Source organism: Maniola jurtina, chromosome Z, assembly GCF_905333055.1.
Source record: "Maniola jurtina chromosome Z, ilManJurt1.1, whole genome shotgun sequence".
In the NCBI taxonomy this organism is placed as follows: Eukaryota; Metazoa; Arthropoda; class Insecta; order Lepidoptera; family Nymphalidae; genus Maniola; species Maniola jurtina.
In genome coordinates this window covers 10,805,910-10,826,497 of record NC_060058.1, presented here as the reverse complement: position 1 = coordinate 10,826,497, position 20,588 = coordinate 10,805,910, and the positions used below count along the sequence as shown (strand labels likewise).

At 37.3% G+C, this 20,588-nt stretch overlaps 1 protein-coding gene and 1 long non-coding RNA gene across 2 annotated transcripts in view; one reads left to right on the top strand and one right to left on the bottom strand.

The window, feature by feature from the left end:
* The window catches only part of LOC123880437 (homeobox protein caupolican), a 129,416-nt gene extending 112,551 nt beyond the window's left edge, over nt 1-16,865 (top strand). The window contains exons 4-5 of the mRNA XM_045928564.1: nt 13,694-13,992; nt 14,316-16,865. Coding sequence (XP_045784520.1) covers nt 13,694-13,992; nt 14,316-14,836 — 820 coding nt within the window. The 3' untranslated portion in view covers nt 14,837-16,865. The remainder of the gene's footprint in view (nt 1-13,693; nt 13,993-14,315) is intronic.
* Nucleotides 944-6,212, bottom strand: LOC123880447. Its single transcript, XR_006799260.1, has 3 exons — nt 6,149-6,212; nt 4,485-4,489; nt 944-957 (listed from the first exon to the last, which is right to left on the bottom strand). It is a non-coding gene; the product is annotated as an uncharacterized LOC123880447 (long non-coding RNA).
* Nucleotides 16,866-20,588: the final 3,723 nt, after the last annotated feature.

Here is a 20,588-nt window from a genome sequence, read left to right as displayed (position 1 = left end):
TAAGTTATTAAAAAGATGTATGACTTTTTGAAAATAAATAAATTTTGATTTTTTTTTATGTTGGATTATTTGTATACCCACAAGCTCTGGGACTATAACTCAACCCGTTGGTGCGGAATGAAAAAAAGTGTACGTCTATTACCTCACAAAATATCGTGTCGTGTATTTTATATGGGTGCCGGCGATGTCATTGGTAAATTCAAATTGTAAGTGTAACATAATCCGCCGGAGGTAGAGTTGTTCAGTTGTTCACTGGATAGTATAGCTGTTGTTCTTGCCTACGTGAGCTGGCGTGGCAGCGGCGTTTGTTAACAGGTATATAGTTACATTGGACATGCCTCGTATCTTTTTCATTTATGCTAAATGACAAACACGGCCGCTGCAACTTTGTTGTGGCCGAGTTTTTAATTTGATGTTTTTTTTACAACTTTATTACTAAGGCTCTACTGTCCGCCCTAATGGCCGTCCGCGTCCGTGTACGATCTGTCTGTCCGTCCGTCCGTCGGTCTGTCGGCGTACCTTATGAACCGTAATAGCACAGTTCACGACATTAGAAACTTCTAACAAAACGTCGAGGCATCGCCGTCACTGGCAGGCGTCAAAATAGTATTTTAGTACATTTGACGCAGGGAGCCCTATTTCTCTTTGATTTTACGTCACCATAATCATATTTGACACATCGTCGATTCAGGATCTAACACGATGGTACGGAACCCTTCGCGTGCGAGCCTGCCTCACACTTGGAAGTTATTTATTCAATTTTTATTTATAAGTACACTGGCGCTTGGCTGCAATAAGATCTACTGGCAAGTGGCAAGTACCTAATGATGCAGCCCAAGATGAAGCGCGCTTGCCTAAAAATGCCTAATCACTCTTGATTTGAAGGTATCTATCTTAAAAGTTGAGAGGAAAAAATTATAAGAAGAAATGATACGTAATTTGTTCAAATTTTTATATCTGCAACAAGTTTTTACGCCATTTTCAAACTATTGGTAAATAAAATCATGAAATGAAAATGGCGTATAAATTTTGTGGTGCCCCGTAAAGGATTTATCCAAAGTACTTACGAGTAAGAACCATTAAAAAAAAAATTTAGCAATTTTATTGCATTACAAGTGGACATAGTAATATAATCGTAAAAGTACTGGTAAGCAAAGAGCTGTTGTCTTATCATAATAATTAATATTCTCGATGTAAAGTGGTTGTAAAACAGGCATTACATCTGAAAACAACCATTTCATACTAAAACTGTGTAGTTAAATACATTTTAAAGCACTTGTAAAGACGCGTATTCTTACATTATTTTTGCTCGTCCATTAAATTTATTAAGTAGGTGAGAAGTTATTTTCGAAAATGAATTAGTTTCCGAGGGATTAATAACCTGTATCCAGGTACAATAAGTAGTTTGCTATGATACATCCATATTTAATTCTAAGTACAGAATAATTAGAAATTTCTCATAATCTTAGTTCGATAACTTTACACTAATTAAAAACCCAATGGCAATTATTTACTCAAACATCAGGTGTCTTTATAGATTAAAGTGAGTAGGAATAGGTATAGCAATGCAAGCCAGTAGCAACAGACTAAAGATATAGTTAGACTGGTACTGGTTCTGAGCACAACTAAATTGTAGAGTATTCTCAACCTCTTCTCCATAATGTAATATGAAAAGGACAGACACAGTTTGACAGTTTTAAATTTAATTTAGAGCTGTCAAACCGCGTGACTTTTGCTGCCAGTCGCTAGCCTATTGTTTAAATTTGTAGCGCGCACTGAAATTTAGAGTTTTAAATGTAAAATTCATGTTCTGTCCTTTTTTAGCAATATTTAAAAGAAGAAGATGCAGTTAGAGAAAGATAGCAGAATCGGCGCCATTACCATCGATGTATAAGGATAAGTCATTCCCATATAAATCCGTTTACAAAAATGAGCCTATAAAAAAATAAATATTACGTCATTGAACTCGTCAGTGAATTTGACGCGAGCGTCAACTCTCTATTATTAAAAAGAACAAGGATGGAATGGAGCTGTTTTGTGCAATATTTCGTCAATTTTTTTTTGCGTTAAAAATATTATTAGTGCAGATATGAGCATGTAATGAATCTAACAAAGAATTTTCACAAATAATATGTAATAATATAAACCATAACCAAAAAGCTTCTGTAGTACGGAACCCTCTATCAATGCGGCAGCTTCGCCGTTGCGGATGCGGATGCCCGCAAAATCGCTAAAATATAGCTACGTCATACGTACGACGTATACATACATACATAGTAAAACAGTTAATTATATACAAACATACATAGTTAAATACTTACAAACATACAATCATAGTTAAATATATTCATGATCATAAGTAGTCTGTCATACGCGAATAAAAAGTTTTACTTCAAAAAAAATAACACGACTCCATTCTTTCTGTATTCCAATTGTACGATATTTTGCGGCAAATATTTAATCATAGCAAAATTAAAAATATACCCAGCTTATAAGTTAAATTAAATGAGAAAACGATATAATTACGAGTGAAATGTTATTCCATCTTTTTTTTTAATGGATTTCCGTACGGTTTTTGCAAGATTTGACCGCACATGATGGCATTTTCGACAGTCAAAAACACGTGCGATACGATAAAGCGTGTGCGGCCGACTGATGCGTGATGCAGAGACTTTTGCCAATTCTCTTTAACTTGTGAGCGCATTTTTTTTCTTCGAAGGGCCCATCCATATACATCGATGGCCATTACCCTTCTAAAAGCATTTATAGGGGTGTTACCTTTTCAGGTTTATTTAGCACTGAGAAAATATTTATACCATTACCCGCGAGAATTTCGTTGTCATTATTCCTTGATTACATTATTAAGGAAGGGATTATAAAGAGATCTTAAGGATTAGAGAACTTAAGAGACTTTAGGATAGGTAGGTACATTATGTTACACACTTTTAAATAAATCATGTCTTACCCATTATCTTTTCTAAAGAAAAATATGAAGGTGCTTTTTCCATCTACGTTTTCCTTTAGTCTTTGTGGAAATGTAATTAGTGTTCTATAAACTGACAAACAGACGTATAAGTGTAAAAAAGTACCATTCATTGCATACTTGGAAACGCCACTTCTGCTACTATTAAGTACAGATGAGCGCAAATTAAGGTAAAAAATGCTCTAGTAAACGTCATTTCATCATGATCATCATGATCAACCCATTTCCGCCCCACTACTGAGTACGGGTCTCCTCTCAGAATGAGAAGGGTTTAGGCCATAGTCCGCCACGCTGGCCCAATGCGGATTGGCAGACTTCACACACCTTTAAGAACATGGAGAACTCTCAGGCATGCAGGTTTCCTCACGATGTTTTCCTTCACCGTTAAAACAAGTGATATTTAATTGCTTAAAACGCACATAACTGAAAAGTTAGTGGTGCGTGCCCGGGATCGAACCCCCGACCTCCGATTAGTAGGCGGACGTTCTAACCACTAGGCTATCACAGCTTATTAATTATAAAACGTCATTTACTTTTACTGAATTGTTCGGGTCTACATTTTAGTAAGATGGTTAAGGTTTCCATTATCTATCATAATTCGTATCCAAGAATGTGAAACTTGAAAATAAAGATAATAGGTAAAGATTCTAGTTACATACATTCTCGTAATTACGTTACATTTACAAGCAACTCTCTTGGCTGCCAATTTTTGAAGAATTCCCATAGGTTTCAAAAGGTGCATATGAATCCCACGTCAATGTGTCTGTGGTCACACACAAGCGTACGAACTTGTCTTCACTTTTTAAAATACAACTATGCGAGCATTGCCTATCTGCAATTTTATAATACCTTTGGGTTTATTTTAAAACTGAGTACACAGAGTAATAGACAATCCAATTTAATCATCGTCATTCTTGTAGGGACTTCCACAATCCACGGTCTTGCGCCGTCAGAATCCAGTGACTCCGTGCGTTACTAGTTTGATGTTGTCTGTCCAACTTTCCACCTAGTGAGGGGTCTTCCAACGCTGCGTTTCCGGTGCGAGGTCGCCATTCTAGTACCTTGGGACCCCAACGTCTATCGTGTTTTCGAACTATATGCCCTGCCCATTGCCGCTTTAGCTAACAACCCGTTAACGTAATAATCAGTATTAATTAATTCTCTAATCGCAATCCGTTGCCAACTATACCTTCAGTGCAGCAGTATTATTGTAAACAGTGCAATCTATTGTGTATCACACGATTTTTAGGGTTCCGTTGTTAGTTTCTTGATTTAATTTTTAATCAAATATGACTATTTTATGAGCTAAAGCAAGATAAAGTTCTAAACTAAAACCCAACTAAGTACAACTGACTGGCTTAAGGCTGACTGAAATATAGATTTTTTCTATGGCTCGGTGTGTTTTAACATAGGTACTATATAACCAATCCCTAATTTTTTTCGGGATAACTAAACTACCCTATATATTAACCCAGAATATCAGCTACCTTTCATACCTTACTGTACCTTTCATTTAAATCCGTTTAGTAGTTTTCGCGTGATGCGCGCACCGACAGATAGACAGACAGACAAAAATTAAAAAAAAAAAATTGAGGTCTATATCGATAGTAATGTTTTTTCAGATTAAAATTTTCAAAATATATTGAATGAACAGAAATTATCCAGTAACCGTTTAATTATAAGGTATAGATAAATATAGATATCTACTGTACTTCCGTTTCACTAATCGAGTTCGCACTTAACCATATTAACAGGGAGTAATTATATTGTACAAAAGCTTGACATTCGACGTGTTCAATTTAAATTTATGAACTTTTTCTTTTAAAAAAATAAAAAAACAAGAAAAAACTTCTTATTGAACGTCATACGGTTTTACACCTCTATGCTAGCTCACATTAGCTAGCGGGTGCGGGCGCGGAAAATTTATTTATGTAAGGCTGGAAAGTTGTTATTTGTTATGACTGTTTACATATTGAATTCCGATCATGTGAAGGATTCTTAGGTTGATTGGAGGACATCTTTAAGGCGTTTTTTAATGAGCAATATAAACGCACCCTTCAATTTTCGGAGAATAGTGACCCTCACCTGTCCTTTTCACTTCGAAACAATTGTGCAAGACAGACTTATCGAATATGTGAAGGTACTAGGCTAAGTTTATTTTGTGGCTATTATTATTATTGGGCAGACCTGGGTGCGTTTAGTTTTAAGTTTACGTAATGAATTATGACAACATTATTGTGAACATTATAATGAACAATGACAACCAGAAAGTGTATTATGGTAGTGGTCACTTACTCCATACAATCGTAGTCCCAATTTAATTTGAATATTAAGCAACCAAAGTCCATGAAATTTTGCAAACATATTCTAGAAACTAATATCTGTGCCTGTGGTGTTTTAGATTTTTCTAAAAATATGTAGTTTTAAAATTACAGGGGCTCAAAGATTTGTATGTCAATTTTTAAGACCGCGTAACTTTGAAACCGAATATTTCAACGGAAATCTGGAAAACCACAGCCATAGATATTAGTTCCCAGAACGTGTCTACAAAATTCCATTGAGTATGGTTGGTTAGTATTCCAATGAGAGACGAACTACGTTTTTATGGAGCGAGTGACGGAGAGACCACTCTTAACTTGACTTGACTATTTATTTTGCGATCACTGTCGTAGTTACTATTTACAAGGTGCATGGCAAAAATTGTCGCACTCGCAACCGCTTCCGCGCCCGTCCCTCTTTACTATGTGAACACGCATTTTTTTGTTTTTTAATACTAAACGTAATTATTTAGCTGGTAAGAACTCACTCGTTCTTACAAGATAATATCGTTTACTTTATGTATGAAAAAAAAAACGAATATGCACTTTATTAATTATGAGAGTATGCGGCCTTTATTAATAAAAATGTAATATGTTTCATATCAAGCCTTATAATTTTAAAAAGAGTCAGATCTTATAGTAATCCATAATATCGTCTATAGTCTATACTCTATAGCATTGAGATGGTTGAGATGGCAATCGGAGTATGAGGCGGGGGGACTGCGGATGAGCGCGGGTGACGTGCGGATGTGTGAGGCATGGTTGCCATCTCAACCTGTCGCGTACTGTATACATATTTAGAATAAATAAATACCTAATTAACTAATAATAGGCAGATATTTAATACAAAATGATACCCATGACTTCATCTGTGTGGTTTTAGGTTTTTAAAAATCCCGTGGGAATTCATTGATTTTCACGGGATAAAAGGACTATGTCCAATGTCCATCCCCGGGATGATCCCTGCATCACATTTAAATCGGTTAAACGGATAGGCCGTGAGAAGCTAACAGACAGACAGACACATTTTGCTGTATGAAGCAATCCTTCTTTCAACATTTTAAAACTAAAGCTACGAGGGTTCCAAACGCACCCAAGTCTGAGAAGAGTCCACTACAAACTTAACCGGCCGATGTCTTAACCCCTAGGCTATGCAAAAAGCTACAGGGAGGTCTTAATAATGAACATATCTTCTTCTTAGCTATTGATCTGCTTATTAAATTATACAAAGTAGGCACAAAAACAGCCCACTCAGTTACCGACAAAAACCCATACACGGGATATTCGTCATATAAAACAATAGACAATTAATAACACGGTTTTTACACCCATGATCGATCTACGGCCGGCAGATAACATCGCTATGAACATTATTTTAAAACAGAGGCGTCGAACCGCTACTTTTACAGTTTTATTTTGCTTTACTTTTGTAAAAACTAGCTGGTCCACCTGGCTTCGCTCGGGGGATTTTTCAAACCCGTATATATAAAAAGTAAATTAAAATCGGTTCATTCGTTTAGGCGCTACGATGCCACAGACAGATACACAGATACACAGACACACAGATACACACGTCAAACTTATAACACCCCTCTTTTTGGGTCGGGGGTTAAAAAGAAATGCTGACTGACATGACAGCCTCAGAATACAAAATAGTAGGTACTGGCACATCTCAAACTACTGGACTGATCAGGGTGAAATTTTGTATGCAGATAGCTATAATTGTGGCGTAGACATCTGCTATGAAAAGATTTTTGAAAATTCAAGCCCCAAAGGGGTAAAATGAAGTCGCTAGGCTACATAAGCTAGTTATGTAAGTGAGGGTCTAAGTTATAGCGAAAATCTATGCTTAATCTCAAGTTACCTACTATTTAGGGTCCTAACATAACACTAGAACATCAACGCAGTTAAATCGATGAAAAATATAATCAAAAGAAATTTTAAGTCAGGTTTTTTCCAGCAAAAAATAATGATAACAAGTACCTAAGAATCGGTCTATTGATTTATCTTAGTTTATAGTTAAGGGGTTTTGTTGGAAGACACTTTTGTTCTTGTGTTCTTTGAATCGCACTCTATGTTGCTATATACTCATTATTGAACCCCGACCCAAAAAGAGGGGTGTTATAAGTTTGACGTGTGTATCTGTGTATCTGTCTGTGGCCTCGCAGCTCCTAAACTAATGAACCAATTTTAATTTAGTTTTTTTTTTGTTTGAAAGGTGGCTTGATCGAGAGTGTTCTTAGCTATACCTAATCCAAGAAAATCGGTTCAGCCGTTTGAAAGTTATCAGCTCTTTTCTAGTTACTGTATCCTTCACTTGTCAGGGGTGTTATAAATTTTTAATTTACACTTGTAATGACTATGAGTCGAGTTTAAGCAAAGGATGGTACGTGGTTTCTGAGATGGAGAAGGTGTACCTATACAGTGGAGGTGTTCGGACTCGTAGGACCTAAGTCGTCAATCTAAAGTCCATAATGGGAATAGGTGGGAGCAATATTTTTGTGTTTATCTCATTTTTATGACTTTAAGTACGAAGCGCGAGGTGGCGAGCGACATATACATTTAATTGAAGAAAGGGAGAGGGTGGATCTTCTAGGGTTGCCAGTTGCCACGTGGAAAGTAAGATATCCTAAATATCTTCATTCCTAAAACTATTGCTATCTGGGGACATAATCAAATAACATATTATGAAATGCGAAAGTGAGTATGTTTGTTTGTCAGTTCATTGGGTTGTTCCCAAGGGATTTTTAAAGATCTATAGGTAACCACGCGGACGAAGTCGCTGGTATCAGCTAGTAGGCTATAATGCATACCTACAATTTGAGAACTCACTCGCCATGTTCGCTCTGTTTGTCAACTGTCATGTCAAAAATAAAGACAAAATTGTACTTTTGATATGATAGTTGAACATACCTACCTGGAAGAAATATGACGAATAAGTTCGTCAAAATTTGCCGACCGATTTTAATGCCATTGTATGAGCTTTGCCTATCTAAAGTTTTATAATATCTTTAGAATAGGCTTCTGAAGTTATTCTCATCAAAAAAAGCATAGCAAAAAAGGTGTTAAGTGTCAACCCTAGCTGAAAACCTCCCCCATCGGTGGAATAATAAAAAAATGACGCCTCACCATCCCCGCGAGCTCGGATGCTGTGAAAGTGGCACGCCGCGGATAAATGAAGGTTTTTTTGTTCGCAATACGCCTAAGCCGTGCCGTTCCACTTTTGCATTGTCGCCCATAATTCTATGGATGTTAGCTCATTCATAACGCTAGCAAGTCATTAAAACCTTAAAACGGAGCGTTTCGTTGACTTATTTGCATATTGTTATTATCTTTTAATGTTTTATATACGTTTTATATACGTTTTTAATTCTAAAATTCTACCATCATCATCACAATTTCAACCTGTCGCTTGCCAACCTTTAAAACGCGTGTAACTCTAAAAAGTTGACATAAGCACGGGGTCATAATTTGTACTACCTTCAAGATGGTGTGCAAATTTTACACTACTGTCCATAAATGAGAGTGTAATGTTTTAGGAGTTCATGTATGTTTATTGTTTATGTATTATTACCTACGTATATGACTTAATTCCATCATAACTTCTAAATGCCTGAAAAGATTTTGTTGCGTGGGGTACTTATCGTTAGAATCTTTAGATGATCCCAACTGACCACCCATAGTTTTTTTTAAAATGATAACGTGGTGGCTGTATGGCGTCATTTTCGAATGCGAAAAAATTTACAATTTATTTAGATCGTTTTTTGGCTGGACTGCTATTGATCTAATTTCAGAAACTGAACACAGAATGCGATCCTGTACGTGGCAGGCTGGCCTAACAGTAGGCAGGACGGAGTAAAGTTAATAAATTGGCTTGTTAATTAAGTACGGCTACGATTACATGGCTTAATACAAATCCAACGGCCTGTTTCAATTCCCTGATATTATTCGCTCGTGAAGTGTAACGCAAACAGCCGTCCATATGCCGCCGAGCTGCATTGTTTGTAGCTGAGTAGGGTGGAAAATACGGACAGGGGCGGACTTGGGGAGTGGCAAGCAGGGCAACCGCCTGGGGCCTCTCTCTTGCAGGGGCCTCGCGCCCTCACCTTACAAACCCAAGCAGAAAAAGTCATTCATCATCAGCATGATCGGCGACTCACTACTGAGCATGGGTCTCCTCTCAGAATGAGAAAGGTTTGGCCATAGACCACTACCCTGGTTATCCTTTGAGAATATTAAAGTATGCAAGTTTCCTCACGTTTTTTTTTCACCGTTAACACTAGTGATATTTAATTTTTTTAAACGCACATAACTTTAAAATTTAGAGGTGCGTGCCCGTGATTGAACCCCCAACCTCCTTTATAGGAGTTCCTAGTTAGTTTAGTAGTTCCTAGATTACTTCCTACAAACAAACTTACAAACTTTACCGCCTTATAATAATTATACTAGTATAGGTAACTTTTGCATTTTTCGTCAAGCATCATAAATAAAAATACCTACTTTTATTTCACATAAATTCCATAAAGAATAGGGCCTCGGCAAGATCTACCGCCCAGAGCTTCGCTATGGTTAAAGCCGCCCCTGGAAAATAGGGATGAGTACTATGAGAAATTAATAAAACTGTCACTTAAATCGCAGAAGTGACAGCCTGCACCCCTACCCCCTGACGTACCCACGCGAAAATGCACCTTAAACTTGAGAAATAAGGCTTTATTTTCAATGAAATCCGTCTCGAAATGAACTCCTAGCACTCTTTTGTTAAGTTTGTTGTTGACTTAATTCTCGCCCTCCATCGGACGAGATTCTCGTAAATAAATATGGAATGCAATAATATTCCTTTTATTTCGTTACCGTTTCAATTATCAAGTGGAAGTGGAAGGATGGTGGAAGGATTTTATTAATAGTTAGTTAAGAGTAGATACTTCACGTGCGTTTAATTATTATATTATGTATTATTAACCAGCGTACCGTGACAAACTTGCTGCATTGATGATTTCAGTTTAAAAGAAATCAGTAAACGAGGTAGGTATGTTATTTAGTACCTAAAGTGCATTTTGAGTTTCATCATCATCATCATCATCTTCAGCCTGTGGATGTCCACTGTTGGACATAGGCCTTCCCTATAGAGTGCCACCACACCCGGTCCTCAGCCTTCCTCATCCAGCCACTTCCCGCCAGCCGCTTTATATCGTCGGTCCATCGTGCTGGAGGGCGTCCCACACTACGTTTGCTTAAACGCGGTCTCCACTCAAGGACTTTCCGGCTCCAACGGCCATCGCCTCTACGACAGGCATGGCCTGCCCACTGCCACTTCAGCTTGCTAATAGTTTGGGCTATGTCAGTGACCTTGGTTCTCCTGCGGATCTCCTCATTTCGGATCTTATCCCTCAGTGAAACTCCTAACATAGCCCTCTCCATAGCTCGCTGAGCGACTTTGAATTTGTGAACAAGGCCATTTGTCAGTGTCCACGTTTCAGCACCATAGGTGAGGACGGGAAGGACACACTGGTTGAAGACTTTTGTTTTCAGGCATTGGGGAATTGACGATGAGAAGACTTGACTTAATTTTCCAAAAGCTGCCCAGCCTAGCCTATTTTGAGTTTATTTATAACTAATTTGTGCCTGCGACTTGTCCACGTGGACTCCGCCCTTATTTTACTTAAGAGATAGAATTTTCAAAAATTGGATGGCTGCGTCATATATCTGGATGTCAAATTTCAGGTCAATCCGTTCAGTAGTTTGGGCTATGCGTTGATAAATCATTCAGTCAGTCCGTCACCTTTCCCTATTATTCAACTAGATGACTAGATGATGCCCGCGACTTGGTCCGCGTGGGTTTAGGTTCAGGAAGAAAATTCTGAATAAAGCCAGATATATACAAGGATAAAAAGAGCCCTGATACTAATCTATCAACGCATGGCAACAATTTTTTATTTTATTTAATGGGCTAAACCGCACGAGTAAATTGAAATTATGATAAATAAATAAATAAAAATATTTTTTATCATAAATCAAAGACTTTATGATCCTGATTGGTCGAATAAAAGCGGGTGACTTTATCATCCAAAAATGACTTACGCACTGTTAGAACTTCACTGACGAAATATTAGTTTCTAAAACGTATCACGTTTAATTATTCAAATGAGAATGAAACTACGTTTGTATGCAGCGTATGACAGAGAGCCCTCTGTTAACTATAATTAGGAAATTATCGATCGAACGGAAGTGGAGCGTTAATCTTAATCGAATAATGGTACGGGGTCCGCATCGTAATAAAGATAGGAGGTTGAATATCGGTGCGTGGTCTGCTCGCGTACCAAGCCGGTAGATAAGCTGCAGCTTAACGCTATAGTGTAAGAGACGATGGCACTTTTATCTATTCATGGATACATTGAGACGACTATTCAAATTTAACAAGTGTAAATTAAAAATTTATAACACCCCCGACAAGTGAAGGTTGCAGTAACTAGAAAAGAGCTGATAACTTTCAAACGGCTGAACCAATTTTCTTGGATTATAGCTAAGAACACTCTCGATCAAGTCACCTTTCAAACAAAAAAACTAAATTAAAATCGGTTCATTAGTTTAGCAACTTCGATGCCACAGACAGTTACACAGATACCCACGTCAAATTTATAACACCCCTCTTTTTGGGTCGGGGGTTAAAAAAACCGCCTTCAATAACCACAAACACTAAAAAATTAAAAATAATTTATTTTTTACCGAATATATTATGTAAAACTATATAAGAGTTAATGTAGTTCTTCTATACTAACATTTTTTGAACCCGGTGCTATAATTAGCCGCACGAACCTTCTATTCTTCATATTGTTTGTGACTTCACATTGGCATTGGTAATAAATGAGTGGTTTATTACATTGTAATGAAATTAATTTTATTGAAAATATTACATTAAAACTTAAGCTAGCCTTATCTAATTACTGTACAAATCATGCCCACGTGGAATGGTGCCAAGAACACCGACTGGCTGTATTGCCGCGCTGGACAGCCAGGCTGATCCGTTACGCAAAAAATGAGCCAACCCTTCTGTCTTATACTTAATATTATTAAAATGTAGCATCGTTACGAATACAAAATAATTTAGTAACTTTTGGTGGAGTATTTTTTCTCAGTTGTCTAGATCTAACAAGATTTTCCTTTCAACACGCCTCAGACAGATAGTCTGAAACAATGCGTTGCATTGTACATACATATTTTTTTACTATATTTTTAATTAATAACTTTATCTACATTAATTAAAATAAAACTAGCTTTTGCACGAGAACTTCCGGTGCTAAATTATTATAAATTAACTTTTTTGGATTATTATAAATTAATTATTGTTTGGGTATTTTTTTCATTTTCATATCTACCTAATTAACTATTTACGTAAGATTTTTTTGTATACCTGTAGAACATTCGTGAAAATTGAAAAATATGTATTGTTTGCTAATTAGCAATGATTTTTTTTGCATATTTTTAATTTGGTCCTCAAAACTACCTATTGTTTATGATATTTAAAATGCTATATAATAAATAATAGTTCTTTTTTCAACATAACTGTATATAATTTAAAATACGTATGATAAATTAAGGAACTGGCAGGATTCGAATATGCATCTTTCCTGTTTGAAGTCCAATAAAACTAATAATGTTAAATATCCGTTTTATATTTTTTATATATTTATATAGATCAGATCGATTTTATCTACACTCGTAGAACTCAAAGACAGCAAATAATTTCAAGTATTTGTTGTCGCGTCACAGGGATTGTTACGGCCATCTCTTTGACTATTAGCGCAGCAGCCGATGGCTTATCTGGATTTCAATTATCATGCCGCTTTCATTGGCGGAGTGGGGGGGAAAGGGGGCGGAAGGGGCGGTCACGACCCAAGTTATCTGAAATCTCTTCCGAATCGGACTCCACCATTTACGCTTTGCAACTACGTTTCGAAACTCAGTTATGGTACTATGTTTTAAGGCGGGCTAGATGTTTTCAGTAATATCTAGCAATAATTATCTAGCTATCTAGTTTAAATTAGAATTTAACTGCTACTTGGCTGATCCCAGGCACGCACCTCTACTTTTCAGAGTTGTGTGCGTTTAAGCAAAATAAATTTCACTTGCTTTAACGGAGAAGGAAAACATTGTGAGGAAACCTGAAGTTGTGAGCCTGAACCTGTGAAGTCTGTCTAACGATACCCTATAGTACATACATCCAAATCTGTTCAGGCATTTAGAAGTTATGGTGGAATAAAGAAATGCCTGTAGATATCTACATGGACGCTGAAATTATTACACTCCTTTTTTAGGGCAGTCGCTTAAGAAGTAGCCTAGATCCTTGCATAGGTTTTGTACTCTTGCATAACTAATTTAAAGCATTTGTCAACAGATATGGAATGGACCTGAACGGTGCAAGAAGAAAAAATGCCACCAGAGAAACGACGAGTACTCTCAAAGCGTGGCTCAACGAGCACAAGAAGAACCCCTACCCCACCAAGGGGGAGAAGATAATGCTGGCGATCATCACCAAGATGACGCTCACGCAAGTGTCCACGTGGTTCGCGAACGCGCGCCGGCGACTCAAGAAGGAGAACAAGATGACGTGGGAGCCAAGGAACAGGGTTGATGATGATGATAATAATAATGATGATGACGACCATAAGAGCAATGATGGGAAGGATGCGTTAGGTAAGAATCTGTCTCACTTACCACGAACGATATGCTACAAGTAAATCCTGCGAATTTCTTATGTTACCATCCTACCGGCAAAGCCGCGTTGCCAAGCGATTTATCGTTCCAAAACCAAACAGGGATGTAGGTTTATTGAAACTGCTATATTTCTTCCAAGTTAGCCCACTTTCACCTTAGACTGCATCAATTACCACCAATAAGATCACAATTCACAGTGAAGGGCTAACTTGTATCGGTATAAAAAACTAATATTACCTTTGTATATCAAAAATTACTCAAAAGTTTTTTTGCTAGGTTTAACTCTTAATTTTGTTGTCTAGATGGCAAAGATTCCGGCACCGGTTCGAGTGAGGATGGCGACCGACCACAGCAAAGGCTAGATCTACTGGGGCAGCGGACGGAGTCGGAATGGTCGGAATCACGAGCAGACAGCGGGCCAGAGTCTCCCGAACCTCCATACGAGAGGCCTATCCACCCTGCGTATCAACATCTGCCCTCCCGCGCTCCTCCCGGTAGCACTCCCGCTTCAGCAAAACCCAGAATATGGTCGCTAGCTGATATGGCCAGTAAGGATGGCGAAGCTCCCGCGCCGCCCGCGGCTGCGTCAGCGTTCTACCAATCGGCGGCCGCGGCTGCAGCGGCGGCGAGGCTCGCGCACCCTTACAGCAGACCCGAGTTGTACAGGGGCTTGTATCCCCCCACGCACCCAGCGGACGTCGCGCTGCTAGAGTACTCCCGCTCTTTAGCTCTCGCGGCTCCCGCACCCGCGCCTCCCGCGCCCTCCCCGTCCTCTTCGTCTACCTCGTCCCTCGCAGAGCCGCCGCCCCCCTCCCGCGCTTGACCTGCCCTCCGCCCGCCCCTGGCGCATCGACAATAATCACGATCTCGGCCGAACGCCGTAACCGCTTCGACTGGTACCGTACATCCCTTGGTAGGCCCAACATTAATGCGATACATTTAACTGACCGACATAGTTTCTCAACCACATACCTACTCCATGATATTTAAATCGACATTCCCAAAATCAGTGTTAATGAAGTACTCGTTACCTCTTCATACAATCGCAAACTGCGTTTACAAGTCCGTTACGATAGAAATAAGCTAAGAAGTATTGTGGAATGAGATCATGCTAAATGTATGTATGGTAATAAATGTATGTAGTTTTGATAGCTGAAGCTCTAGTTTCCTAGGACAGCTGTGCCGTTATCCTTCTAGCGTTGAATGACGTCACTGAAATCTGAAATAAAATAGCGTGGTTCATAGCAAACGTCATGATACCAGACACCCCGTTCACACTGCAATAGCATCGCACGTTTTCGCGCAGTAGAAATCTTACCGGATACGTAGTGGGTTATACTTTGAGTATATAGCCATTGCAACACGTTGTTTGTACTACGAAAAACCGTTTTAAAGTGTGAATGGTTCTATCTCAGAGTATGCGTCATTACGTGTTCAGTAAAATTTATCTTGCAAAAAAAACGTTGCCCGGTGAACGGGGTCTAAAGTTCCGTGGGTCACAGACGTGCTGCGGTTGTCGCAACTATATTAAACTTTGTCTAGCGGTATAGTTTTATATAGCACCGTTATTCTATGAAACCAGAGCTTGAAATCTAAACAGATTTTAACATCTAGGAAATAGTAATCACAATAATGTTGGCGCCCACCATTTGTATGCTACAGTAGCAGGCTTCGACGGGTTTTCGTCTGTAAATATCGACCTATAAATATATGATATACATACGTATATACGTGATAAATAATTTATGCACCGGTAGAGAAGCTTAGATTTGTGATAGGGCGCCTTCGCCGAGGTTGACACCTCACACGTCGACCGCCGCGTCGACCGACCGACAATACTAGGTGCTAAATCCGAGTTGGACCGAGCGACTTGCTCTAGTTATTAGGGTAGACTATCATGGGTCGCGGTCGAAGCGACAGACACGCGACAGACGCATCGCGGCTAATGCGACAATACTAAGCACCATGTACTTAAATTTTCATTAGTTGACTTAAAACATAAACAAATCAGAGAAATCTTCTTGAAGAAACGCGTAAGTGACGAGATTTGCCCGGCACTTTAGATCATCTAGCTTGAGTAAGGTTTTTAACTAGCATCATGATTTAGGATTACGATTGTCTGCCAATCCGATTAGGATTACGATTCTCGTGAGCGGAGAGCCCCTGTTCAGTAGTGATCTGACGATGGGTTGCTGATGGTGATGGTCATAATTTAATTGTCAGTTCTCTGCAAACATCCTATGGGCCGCGTATAGTACACTTTTCATGCATTTTAGTGAGAAGCTACATGTTTACTTTTTAAGTTAAGGGAAAATAAATTATATGGTGCCACTTCCGTGGAAAGTTTCAAATACGTTGGACTACGCCACACAATTTTATAGTGTTTAATATTATCACGTCAGTCAAGGCGCGTCTGCAACCCATGGAAATCTACCTTTACTGCTCCTCTGGTACCAAACTTAAATGTGATTACAATGCAACTATTGTCACTGGATGAATTAATGGTAGAGACTCTGGCTAAAGCTGGATTTCACTATCAGCGGCATAAAGACCAAATTTCTACGTTTCAATCAAAAATAGTCCAATGGTTGCTTATATTATCATACAGACGTGGTTAATATTTTTGAACAATAATATGTTGAGATTAATGCCATCACACACACAATGAACGCTAAATAGAGAACTCGAAACGCTAGATCGTTAACTATGAGATTGATGTTTTATATATTTGTCCGATTTCAATAGTCAATACATCTGTAATCTGTTATTATGTTTCTTTGGAACGTTGTTATGTACAAATAACAACATTGCCAAATTATTTTGCGTCAAATTAAAGATATATTGAATATTGAAACCCGACGATAGTGGAAGATTACGATTTTCGCATTGATCACAGCAAAGTTTGATACTAGAGAAGCTGGAAGTGGTTAAACGAAGTGATTTAATTTAAAAAAAAAAATAGGTATTAATACGTGTTATGTTTCCTTTAGGTAAACGAGTAACGACACTGTTTTAGATTATTTAAACTATGTAGAGTGTATAAATTATTTTCTCCTTTTTACGTCGAAATGTTCTGTTTTAGGGCTTACTATGAGTTTTGTTAACAGCTTACTTGCTGCGTAAATATAAAAAGAGAGATAGAAGGAGGAAGAGAATACTGCCCCAGTAACCACTACACTTACCACTTACTTACCCATCTTGGCTTAGATCTAAGTTTTTATTCCATATTCAGGCACAATTGGTTTCAGCTAAAAAGAGTTTTCGATGGTATATGTAGATGTAAGTATCTATGCATAAACGGTATTTTAGCAAAACTTTTTACGAGTAAACTTTAGCAAAACTCACGGTGTCTTTACGTACTTATATTTAGTGCCTATTTACGTCCAAAATTTATCTCTATTGTTTGATAGTTTCGTAAATGTCTAACGATTCGAATTTTAATATTTATTGGTATGAGGTCAGTAGTAATAAGTTTATAACGTGTTTTGTTTATTGTACTATTATGATAAAGGCTGTTTTACACTGAAGCAACAACATGCGACAATTCAGCATGTTGTCAATGGAAAAATTTATGCCGAGACAACATAGTATTGAAATAATATGAAACGACAGACTACCGATGTATCTGTATTTGAAATTATTACTGTCACATGTAACCCTGTGGCTGCGATATTCCTCAACGTCGCACTGTGTTGCTCTGGCGTATAACGGCCTTTAGATACACTGATGACAACAGACCCTCGACTGCAACATTTTGAGTTAAGAATACCCATCATAAGAGTTGGCGTTAATATGTAAAAAGGGGCCTCTCCATAGCACGTTGAGCGACTTTGAACTTGTGGGTAAACCAACTGTCAGAACCCTTGTTTTAGATCCTCTCACATCATAACAGTTAGGACACACTAGCATACTACGCGAACTCAAATGAGCGAGTTCTTTTTAATGCAAAAAGTTACAGTCGAGGCAAGCTTGAGAGATATCTGTATAAATTAATTTCTAGTCAGAAGACTATGATCGTCATAAAGAGAAAACATTCTGTCGAAAAATGTCTTAAATAGAATTTTAATTTTTAAGTAAATTGTAGCTACCTGTGAACTCAGTTTGAACCTTTGAACTGTCATCTAGAATCTCTGGAAAGAATGTAAGAAAACTTCCAAAATTACAGCTTTCAGAAATCAACCATTCTATATTTTTTCAACGATTTGTCTACACAGATTTTCAATCGCCATTTGATTAACTGATGAATTTTGTGTATACAAAAACTGTTAAATAATCAAATATATTCCTTGGTTAAACATTATTTAACGATTGAAAAATCATCTCTACGGGGGATTTTTTAATCGCCAAATAAAGTTTGACTAATTAGTAAAGATGTCTTAAAGATTTCGTATTGGAAATCTGTCGAAATTTAAGTTTATTATTGAAAAACATTATTTAATTGTGGAAAAACCGGAATTAAAAAATAAAGACTTTAAAAACTGATGTTATTGAGATAGGAGCTTTATAGAAATGAGCTTAATTTAGCAATGCTTCTGTACTGAGCTTTCTATGACTCACAATTACCTATCCCCGATATATACCCACGATTTGGTATGGACATAATATTTCCTAGGCATAGTCCGTATAAAATGACTTCTCACATGCCATTTTAATTCTATGGGTCAACTGGCACTTCAAAGTACGGTTCACCTTTAAAATAAGGAATAAAATAAGGAAAATCGTACTTATGACATGCTAATTGACACATAAAGTTAAATGGTCATTTTGTACGCATTATAATCATTATAGGTATATCATTCATCACAGATCCTTTAAAACTACTCTATCTTCTCTGAGCTGGCTTAAAATATTAACAAATCGCAAAAAAAATCCGGAAGATCCGAGACTGTAACCGGAGCACTAACTTTTCGGAGTTATTCACGTTTTACGTAAAAGGAAAACATCGTGAGGAAGCCTACAGCCTGAGAAATCTCCATAATGTATGTAAAGTCTACCAAATGCCAGACCCTTCTCATACTGAGCGGAGACCCGTGTTCAGTAGTAAGCCGGTGATGCGTTGTAGATGATGATTACGGGTTAATTGTAAGTTTGTGACAGTAACGTCCTATGCGCCATGCATATAGCGTCGCTTAAGCGTTTACTGTGAAAAGCAACTTGTTTATCTTTTAAGACAGCTATAGAAAATAGATTATGTAGAAACACTGGTAATGAATTTTTTCACACAATAAGTTTAGTAAAAAAGCCTAATGTCAAATCACCTGACCTTTATGAAACTTTCTTTAAAGTTAATCAGTCCATGATTATTATGATGAACTTAGTAATTTGTTTCATATCATAATATTATAAACTAAACGAAAAACTTGTACGTTTCTCACTAAGGCTAGCACACACTTATGGATCGCAATGCAGCGTTATAAATGAGAGAAAGCAGCCTGCGCTGCGGTACTTCAGCAAAAAGCAGCATTATTTCATAAAATCTATGACGTTATGATCGAAACACACTCATAACTGGAATTTGTGACGTCTTGACAGTTCCTGTATAAAGATGTGTCTTTAACGTCACAAAATTGCATTGTGCCTGTGATTAAAAGCTTCAAAGATTTTTCAATCGTGAAATAAATATCAACAAACGAATAGTTATGTAATTTTTACCGTTTTCATATGGTTGGTTTACTTATACAAAAACTGTCAAAACGTCAAACCTATTCTTTAGTAAAAGATTATTTAGAAAAAGACAATTCAGATATAATGTCATAGATGATATTGAAACGTGACCAGCTTAAAGGTGTGCTAGGCTAAGATAATTAATGAAAGAAAAAAAAATTGAATGGCCTTGTATATTTGTAATAAATTAATGTATAGTTATATTAATCCTTTATTAGTTCTCAACATTGTAAAATATTTTTTGTCATGTAGAGACTGAAAGTCCAAAATTGAGTCTATAGTTTTGTACATACATATGTCACTGTTGTAATTATACATAATAATATACTGATAACAAAATATTTAAGGAAGGTAAACGCAATAATTTTTCTGTATTAGAAAATCCTTTTGATGTATATAAAAAGACGGTGGCAGACGTGGTTCTCAATATAAGATAAAAAAATACTATGTTTACATTCACGCGTTCAAGGGCTGATTTTTCAATCGACAAATTCCAAGTAACTTATGAAAGTCCAATAAAAAACTATCGAAACGTCCCATATTCGTTAATTTTTCATTTTTTATTTGAATACCTAAATAAAAATGTTTTGAGTTTTTGACAGTTTTTCAATACAAACACTATCAGAAAGTAAAAACTGCCAAGTTAAACATTATTTGGCGATTGAAATTAGCTCTAAATTCTCAGCATACCAATATATGGAAGGAAAATACTTTAATTTTCTCAATCATACCTTTCTTGTAGACGAGAGGTGAGGTTACAATAAACGCGCTAGTGTAGACATAGTATAAAAACGCACGAGAGCCTGCGTTTGAAATGTTATTTTACCCAAGCATACATATGATAGTTGTGTGTTAGAAAAATATAATGTTGATTAATCGACATGATTAAGTTTTCTTTAAATGTTAACTTT